The sequence below is a fragment of the Hydra vulgaris genome, chromosome 15 (genome assembly GCF_038396675.1).
Source record: "Hydra vulgaris chromosome 15, alternate assembly HydraT2T_AEP".
Taxonomy (NCBI): domain Eukaryota; kingdom Metazoa; phylum Cnidaria; class Hydrozoa; order Anthoathecata; family Hydridae; genus Hydra; species Hydra vulgaris.
Window position 1 is genome coordinate 10,528,351 of NC_088934.1, and position 10,336 is coordinate 10,538,686.

The 10,336-nt window shown below is 29.8% G+C and overlaps 1 protein-coding gene across 1 annotated transcript; it reads left to right on the plus strand.

Annotated features, from left to right (window-relative positions):
- The first annotated feature begins 238 nt into the window (after positions 1–238).
- LOC136092409 (tetratricopeptide repeat protein 28-like) lies at positions 239–7,972 on the plus strand. The gene is made up of 2 exons (XM_065820615.1): positions 239–447; positions 2,220–7,972. The coding sequence occupies exon 2, from the start codon at positions 4,465–4,467 to the stop codon at positions 7,702–7,704; it is 3,240 nt and encodes a 1,079-aa protein (XP_065676687.1). The 5' UTR covers positions 239–447; positions 2,220–4,464; the 3' UTR covers positions 7,705–7,972.
- The last annotated feature ends 2,364 nt before the right edge of the window (positions 7,973–10,336 follow it).

The following is a 10,336-nucleotide window of genomic DNA, read 5'->3' on the forward strand; positions in this document are numbered from 1 at the left end:
GAAAAAAAAGGTTACATACAAAGTTTTGTTAAAGTCAATTGATCAAAATTGTATTTTTTCCTTTGTGTAGAAAAAATACTTCTATTTTTTACGTGCTTCATAAATTTGATGGAATAAATCAATTTCAATCAATTTGATAAAGGTAGAAGTAAAATGACACGCAATTTGAGAATGATGACAGGATAAACCTAACAACGCGCAAACATTAATTATTTGATTTGAACACAAATTTTTAGCCATTTGGAAATCAATACTAAATGGCAAAGTCAATATTTATTGAATTTTTATTTTAATTTTCAAAATATTTACTTTCTGTTTACGTATATGTATATTGTCTGTATATTATCTTTATGTTGAGTTATTTGAAGTCTGAAGTAAATAAAAACCATTTGTTTTTAAAACTATGTATTTAAAAGCCTTGCTGCAATAATTCGCAAATCAGCCAATGTAAGTTAAAATATTTGTAATGCTTCTAGTTTGTATTTTATGGAATATATGATAGAATGCGTTCATGACATTTAATGTTGCTTGTATCTTTTCTAAAAAATATTTACAGTATAATATAAATATAGCTTAAACTTTATCAAAACTCATAGACCAATTGTAAATGGGTACTTAGAAGTTATGTAAAATGCTAAATTTACACACCGTTATTTTAGCAAGTAAACTTACCTTGGTTATAAAATGTGAACACAAAAAAGGTTTTTTGCGGAAATTTGAAATCTGTCAATGAAAAAATCCTCTATGAATCTCACTAAAGTCTCACTATTTATGTCTACTTTATTCAAAATGTCGTTTAAAGATATTTCAATGTTTAACTTATTGTATTTAGATTTTTCAATAAATAATTTTTTTCAACGTTTAGAATAAAGCACTACTTTACAACGTTTAGAACACTACGTCCAAAAAATTTCAAGGGTTTTATTAATTTCTCAATAGATGATTTAAAAAATAACTTCTTTTAAAATTAGTGCATTGACATTTGTTAATACAATGTAACAATTTTTCATGCTAATAACCATTTTCCTGATAAATTAAATTTCGTGAAGTTTTGCAAAATCATTATGGGTATCAACATGGATTCAACAAGGTATCAACATGGATTCATCAAGGCCTCAATAAGTAGACCTTTTATTAGCTAAAGAGTTTAAAACTATTGCAACTAATAACAATGAAATTTTTTATTTAATGATTTAATTTCATAAATCAAGGTAAACTGCATTAAGCAACTCTTAAAACTACTAGTTCAAACATCATCAGGTTTTACATATAGAACGATTTTTCTGAAAAGACTCAAAAACTTACTTGCAGTCTCATTGTCATTATTAGTGTTTTAATAGAGCCAATTTTATACAAAAATCTACATCAAAAGATTTATCAAACTAAAAATAATGACATACTTTTTCAAACACTCATCCCTTTTCAAATACTCGCACCTTTTCACACGCTACGCCTTTTCGTACACCACGCCTTTTCAAACACCCACACCTTTTTCACACACCCACGCCTTTTTGAAGCCTTTTTATTATTTATGAGTAATTTTCTTTTTTTCTTTTTTTTTTTAGTTGTAGATAGTGTAAAATATAAATTAAACACAAATGGTCACAAAAGTGAAATGAGGTTATATTTGAACAATTTTATATACATTGTTATATTAAATTACACAATTAAAATATTTTGTTTGAAACTGACTGTATTAATCTTGTCATATTTAAATTACCCTTTTCAAAAATTGTATTTTTGAATAGTCTCGGTCCTCATAATGTTGTCTAATATTCTGTATACTTTTTAAGAAATTTATATGTGTTACATTGATCTGTTCCTTAAATTTGATCTGTTCCTCAAATTTGTTCTGCTCCTTAAATTTGATCTGTTCCTTAAATTCAATCTTCTCTTTAAACTTGATCTGTTCCCTAAATTTGATCTGTTTCTTAAATTTACTTCTCATTTTGATTTTGATTAAATTTACTTAAAAACATTTTTATAAACATTTTTGGACTAAGTTTGTTACTTATTTATATAACTTATGTGTTTTATTTTTGTCATTAAAACATTTTTTGCTGTATAAAATTTATTAATGTATATGTTTTTGTTCACAACTTTTTAAATTATATTTCTTAGTTTCTACTATTCTAAATACTAACTTATCTTATTATAAATTCCTAACACAACCAGTATATCAATTTATCAAAGTATTTATTAGCTAAATTTCTTTTTAGGTACAAAATGTCTCAAAATTTAAGAGTGAACCTTCAATATCTGTACTCTAAAGAAAACATTGATTGCTATGTTAACAATATTATTAAATACAAACTTGGAGGATTTAAAAAAGATGAACATTCTAACTACTGTAAATATCTTTTGAACAACAAATTTGAAGTGGGTATAAATTCTTTTTACGTATTTTATTTGCATGCTCAAGATAGTGTAGGTAAGTTTTGCCAAGATTTTTCCTTTGATAAATCAAAACAGTATGATGTTGAGAAAATTGATGATCTTAAAGATGTTTTTGATGAGTTAAAGCATGTATTATTATCCGAAGAAAATTGCAAAGCAAAGCTATTATTTCCTTATAATAAAACAAATATTTGGCTCATTGGAGAAATTGTTATTGATAAAAAAGGTAAGAATGTTTCTTTAGTAATATACACTCACAGTCCTTATGGTGGTGGAAAGTTATCTAAAAAGAATTTTAGCACACTTAATAAAACTTTACAGATTATCATAGAAAAAATTGGTTTGAAGCTAACATCAGTATCCAGTCTGCAAAGTCCTTTTACTAATGCAAGACAAAATATATTAGATAAAACATCTTCTGGAGTAATTGTTGCTGATGAAATAGTGAAAAGAATAACTAACAGTAGCCTTACTATATCATCACCTTATCCGCTAGGTGTAGAACAGTTACGCTTATCACAACTTACTTTTCTAAATGATAATTTGGGAGAAGACGATCTAAATTATCTGATTTTTAAAGAGCAAGTTAATCTTATAGAAAATCGTTTAGAGGAATATTCATGTATAGCAAATTTAAACTATAATGCCAGACCAACTATTGAAGAAAAACTAGCAATACCAGAGGTAAGAAAAAAAGTAGAACATGTAGTAAATTCAGAAGAGAGTAGTACTCTTAAAATTGGCTGCAGTATTTTATCAATATGTTATTTCTATATTAGATGGGAGGCTAAACGAAAAACTAATAAATGAAGAGAATAAAAATGAATTTATAAAACAAGAAAAACTAAATTCACACCTGCAGCTAACACATATACTTCAGCTAATATTCTTAGCAATTGGTGGAAAGCAGGATAAAATGCCGCTTATTCAAGAGGAAGCAAAAACTAATAAAGATTTATTATTAGCATTGCGAAACAAAACTGATCAAGAAATGCAAAAAATTGAAGGTTATGATCAGCAGGCAAAGACTGATATTCAAATAGAAAAAAAAATATATCAAAAGTTATATGTAAACAGCGCAAGAGTTTTGTTTGAAAAAATTGCTAGCGAAATGAAAAGTTTTTTGTCTAAGTTATATAGTGATAGTGAAAAACAAATTTCCTTTGCACCACCTTGCAAATACTCAGTAATAGGGCTTGGGTCAATGGCACTAAAGCAAATGACACCATACTCGGACTTTGAATTTGCTATTCTGACGGAGAAGGAACATTACAAACAAAGTAATGATTCCAAAATACAGGATTATTTTAAGAACTTAAGCCATTTGGTAAACTTTAAGATGATCAATCTAGGAGAAAGTATCATACCTAAAAGTAAGTATGATTTAGATATGGAACATCTAGTACGCAGAGCAGTTAATTTAGACCTAGGAGGAAAAACACCCCTTGGAAGAATAGGTAATGACAAACCATATGAACTTATAAAAACAGTTAAATGGATGATGCATTACGTGCGTAATGAGGACGATAAGGCCGTTCATATTGACAAGAACCTTCCATATATACTTGAAAATGTGTGCTACGTGTATGGAGAACATAAGCTTGTTAATGAACTTCAAAGTAAGAGTTTCTGCATAATGTAGTTGAAGACAAAAAATATGGTGTATTAAAAAACTGTGAGATAAGAGCCATTAAATTATTAATAGAAGAAGCAAAAGAAATAGATTATTCTAAGTTAAGTTCAAAGCCTAAATACCCAAAATTTGATTTTAATATTGATTCAAACAAACCAAAAGGTGACCTAGGCATATTACTTCCAAATTTCTTTGAAGATGAAGCTAGACATTTTGATGTTAAGAAAGATATCTATCGTTTATCTGACCGTCTGTTGTATAATCTTGGTCTGTATTACGGTTGTGAAGGTGAAAGTAGCTGGGATACAATTGATAAACTAAAGGATAAAAGTATAATTAACCTAAAAGCAGCAGTTAACTTAAAAAAAGCTTTAACTTTTGCGACTACACTAAGATTAAAAATCTACTCTCACCATAAAGCACAGCAGGAGGATATGTCAATATTTGTTGAATCAACCAAAACTGAGTCTGAAATTATAGAACAAGGTAAACAAAAATTCTATCTACATAAAAGTGATTTAAAAGAAGACGGTAGATTGTTTCAATATTTTTATACTGCATTACCGTTGTATGAAAAACTAGAAAAGTTTTGTACAAAACAAGAAACATTAAATGATGAAATGAAAAAAAGCTTTTTTCTGGATAATGAATTTTATAAAGATGATTTTGTAAGTAAAGGTTTTATCTATTATCGGTTAGGAAAATATAAAAAAGCTCAAAGTAATTTAGAATTAGCATTAGATGATCGAAACAATAAAGACAATCTACAAATAATTCTAACTTTAGGAAATATATATTGTACTTTTGGTAACTTCATTCAGGCTATAAAGAACTATGACTTTTGTTTGAAGGAGTATAAACTGCTTTTTGAAGATAAACCTCACCCTAGTATTGCAGATATTCTAAACAACCTAGGTAATGTTTATGCTGATAAAGGAGAAAGTGATCAGGCTATTAACTACTATCAGAAGAGCATTGAGATGAGAAAACTCGTCTATAGAGGAGAACCACATTCTAGTATTGCTGATTCTTTCAATAATATAGGTGCGGTTTATGCTGATAAAGGAATTTATGATCAGGCGATTAACTGCTATGAAGAGAGCCTTAAGATCAAAAAACTCATCCATAAAGACGAGCGTCACATTAGTTTTGCTGTTTCTTTTAATAATCTTGGGGAACTGTGTAGATTTAAAGGACAATTTGATGAGGCAATTAACTACTACAAAAAAAGCTTAGAAATTTACAAACTCATCCATAAGGATCAATTATACCCTTATATTGCTTATTCTTTCAATAACCTAGGTGCAGCATATGGTGATAAGGGAAACTTTGATCAGGCAATTTACTACTATAAAGAAAGTCTAAAGATAAAAAAACTTATCTATAAAAAAGTACCTCACTCTAGCATTGCTAATTCTTTTCTTAATCTAGGTGCAGCTTATGCTGATAAAGGGCAACATGATAAAGCAATTAATTACTATAACAAAAGCTTAGAGACATATAAACTTATTCATAAAGATCAACATCATCCTGCATTTGCTAATTCATTTAATAATCTAGGTGCAGCATATGATGCTAAAGGACAATACGATGAAGCAATTAAGTACTATAAAAAGAGCCTAAAGATAAGAAAGCTTGTCTATAAAGAAGAATATCACCCTAGTATTGCTGATTCTCTCAATAATTTAGGGTTATTTTTTTCTAACAAAGGGCAATATGACCAAGCAAATAAATACTATAAAAAGAGCCTAAAGATCAAAAAACTTGTCTATAAAGAAAAATATCACCCTAGTATTGCTGATTCACTTAACAATATAGGGTTAAATTTTTATAATAAAGGACAATATGACCAAGCAAGTAAATACTATAAAAAGAGCCTAAAGATTAAAAAACTTGTCTATAAAGAAGAATATCATCCTGAAATTGCTGGTTCTCTTAATAATATAGGTGCAGCTTATGCGGCTAAAGGAAAATATGATGAGGCAGTTGAATACTATACAAAAAGCTTAAAGATGTATAATCTGATTCATGAAGGCCAATCTCACCCCAGTATGGCTGATATCATAAATAACTTAGGTACAGTTTATCATTCTAAAGGGCAACTTGATGATGCAATTACCTATTATAAGGAAAGCATAAATATGAAAAAAGTTATCTATAAAGACAAAAATCACACTAGTATTGCTGATTCCTTTAATAATCTAGGTTCAATTTACAGCCATAAAGGGCAATATGATCATGCAATTCACTACTACAAAAAAGGCTTAGCTATGTATGAAACTATCCATAAAGACCAACCTCACCCAAGAATTGCTGATTTTTTTAATAATCTAGCATTAGCATATGCTGATAAAAAATATTATGATGAGGCGGATAATTATTACAAAAAAAGCTTAAAGATTTACAAACTCATACATAATGATCAATCTCACCCTAATATTGCGATGTCTTTAAATAATTTAGGAGAATTGTGTAAAATTAAAGAACAATATGATAAGGCTGTAAACTACTATAAAGAGAGCCTTGAAATATACAAACGCTTTCATAAAGAGGAACCCCATCCTGACGTTGCTGCTACTTTGAAAAATCTAGGGTTGGCTTATGATCATAACCAACAGTATGATCAGGCAATTATTTATCATAGCCAAGCTTTGCATATAATATCAGGTTTCCATGATCATATTTACACAAATATTATAAAAAACAGTTTGATAACATCATCTATGTTATTTGCTGAAAAATATTCTCTAAATCCACAGAAGGTTGTCAACAAAATTCTTTCACTTGCCTTAATAGGATCAGATTTTTCAGATTATGCAATTCATGTTCAATCTGCATTATCAACTGATGATAATAATGAAAGGGAGAAACAAGAAATTATAGAAGAGTATCAATTAGCACTAATATTTCATCCCAAGGATAAAACAGAAATTAAAACAGATATATGCAATAAATTAGCTAAGCTGACTGGAGAAGATTATAAAAACATTGAACTATGGCTAGCTATAACAGAAGGCAATACAGAGAAGGTAATGGAGCTAATTAATAATGATGGAATTATTGATAGCATCCTATTCACAAACACCACCCCACTTATATCTGCAATAGTTAAAGAAAATATTGAAATGGTATCAGCATTAATTTCACGTAAAGCTGATGTTAACAAGCATGATAATAATCAGGATCAAATTTCCCCTTTATATTATTCTTTAGGATTTAATGAACAACCAATTAATATGCAAATAGTTGAATTGTTACTAAGAAACGGAGCTGATGCCAATAAACCAATGTTTGATGGTGATACACCGATGCATATGGCACATTATAAGGGTCACAAAAAGGCTATTAGGTTATTATGGCGTTACAACGCTAATATCAGTATTCGAAATGCTGAAGGAAAGACGCCGTTACATTATTTATTAGAGAACAAGGATGTTAGCACATCAACTATGCTAGAAATATTTAATGAATTTTACCAATTGTGCGATAGTTTAACGATAAAGGACATTGACGATAATATTGTTGTAGATGATGCCAAAAAATGTTGCTCTGATGAGATGTTGACTTTACTAACTAATGGAGATCCAATTTATTGCAGTAATTCATTTCTATCCAATGCCAACTGTCATTGCAGCAATACCAATTCCGATATTAGTTTAAATATAGAAGGCTAAGAATTTGCAAGAGTGGCTTCTTCTGGAGTGGCAAATTATTATAGTATTTTAACAAAATATTGCAAAAATACAAGTGTTTCAAGTGAGTCAACATGTGTTATAGATTTAACAGCTATAAACTTTTATTTCTATAGTAATTATAACAATAGTTTTTTAACTAAAACAATATTTTAGGGGAGAGGGGGGTCCCTCTCCCCTACCAATATAAATAAACAAAATTGTACAAATATTATGAGTAATTTACATAAATACAGAATTATTCAGAAAACTTATTCATTTTTATACACTATAGTGGTATGCACAAGCTCATAGAATTTATTGATACAGTACTTATTAGCAAAGGGTGTATTAATAGAGGGCGATTATCCAACCCGCACCCCCTTTGTATATATTTAGAAGGATGCTTATCTTGTAAATCTATAAATTAAACAAAGCATTTTGAAGTACACTAGGGACGCTTTTTGAAAATATGAAACTTTAATAAAATTGTGTAATGCAAGTTATTGTTATTATTGTCGTTGTTATTGTTAAGGAGCTCTAAGAATTCCAAAGAATTGAGCACCACCACATTGAGAATTGCATTTAATAGATTTACTCTCCTTCCCAGCTTTACTGAAAATTTTATTGTGCCAAGCCGGGAATCAAACCCAGGACTTGCGGTCTTAATCTGTATGCTTGACCACTACGTTACGGCTGCTAAGTTTTAAATTGAACACTATGCAATGTAACTCTGACATTACGTCATATATCGGTATCGAGTATATTACGTCATTTCAGAGCTTTATTGATTAGAAAATAAGAGGGAAAATTATGATTTTTGGGCCGAATCACAAATAACTAAAGTTAAAAATTACCATCCTTGCTAGATGCTTTGGGTCCTGTATATACTGGTTCAAAAGGAAAGTTTCAAGATAATGAGTATGTTTTTTACGAGCATGTTTTTTAATGATAAAATTTCTTACTGTACTTTTGTTAAGCAATACATAAAAATTGTTTAACAAAGTTAAAGTTAAAAGTTAAACCAACACGATTTTATATTTATATATATATATATATATATATATATATATATATATATATATATATATATATATATATATATATATATATATATATATACACACTAGGGATATGACTTTTTAATTTTTTTTCAAATAAAATGTTTACTGTATCATAAATCGATGAACTTTTACCTAAAATCATGAAAAAAGGCCCAAATAGCTTTCTGCAACAAAAAAAGGTCACCCCCAAAATAAAAATTTGATTTACCATTTTTATACATTCATTTTTGACCGATGTTTTAATCTTAAGCTTAATTCTCAGCTTAATTCTATTTATTTCATTATTTTGTTATGAATTTATAAATATAACGCCACACGTTACCATGGCAACGAAACGGCCGTGTGCCGGCAATTACTTGGAATTGTTATGTGATGACGTCATTGTGTTACCACGGTGATATAGACGACTGTAACAGACTGTAGAAGATTATAGAACTTAGTAGAACATTCTGGAAGCTCTAAATAATTATATAAGCGAGCTGCTGTCAGAGCTCAGTGTTGATAATGTGAATAGTTCTATGAAGTACTCTGCGTGTAACTGAGCTAATAAGGAACTACTGTAGCGAGCTAAAGACGCTGTAAGTGTACGAAGTATAAGTAGTTGTAGCATTATCGTTAGGATACGGACTGGATTATCAAACTGTTATCAACATTGACTGGATTATCGAACTATAATTGGATTACTATACAGTTAAAGTATTTTATTAATTAAACGACTTTATTAAACGGATATTTACGCTCAGCTATCCGTAAAGTCGTAACAATATTATATGATGTCTCACAAGAAAAGTCATACCACAGTAACAAAGAACAAGAAGACTTGGACTAAAAATTTGGTGAGATTTCAAGAGTCACACAGAAGAAGAGGAAGCGTGGCTGTAGAAGAACATTCACTCGATGAAAAATCCAGAATACCACTTCAATTGCAGATCGTAGGAAGATACCAGTTTCTCGGAGCATATGTTAAAGGAAGAAAAGAACGAATAGACCAAATTTCTAAGGAAATTACAAAATTGTGGGACAATAAACTGAATTTTCCACGTGTGTCTGATCAAGTGATAAGAGCAAAGCTTATGAAGGTGCTGAAGGTCTATGATGAATGTGTCAAGCGTGGAAAATATGATGTTCTCAATGCATTATTTGACATCACGAAAGTGAATGGCCAGTGGTTATCCTCGGAAGATAAACGTCTATACCACCTACAAAAAGAAAGTAAAGGACAGGTGGGGTACTCAACAGGACAAGTGGCAAGTAAAGAAACCATTCACCCTTCCAAGAGAAGGAAAGTCCAGTCTGGAACAGCAATACCTTCCACATCACAAGTCCTGTCTACCACAGACAGTGGTACTGAATCTGAAAACTGCAAAAGTAAGAGTGAAGATGATGAAGACGACGACGGTGATAAAGACGATGATGAGGACACTCAGAAAAAAACTAGAAAGCACAACAAAAGTAAATTTGCTGTAAGTATGGTTACATCAAGTGGAGTTTCCACAAAGAAAGCTGCTAAAATATGCAATGTATTATCACAACAAGGTATTGATATTCCAACTCCAAGTCAATCAGCAATT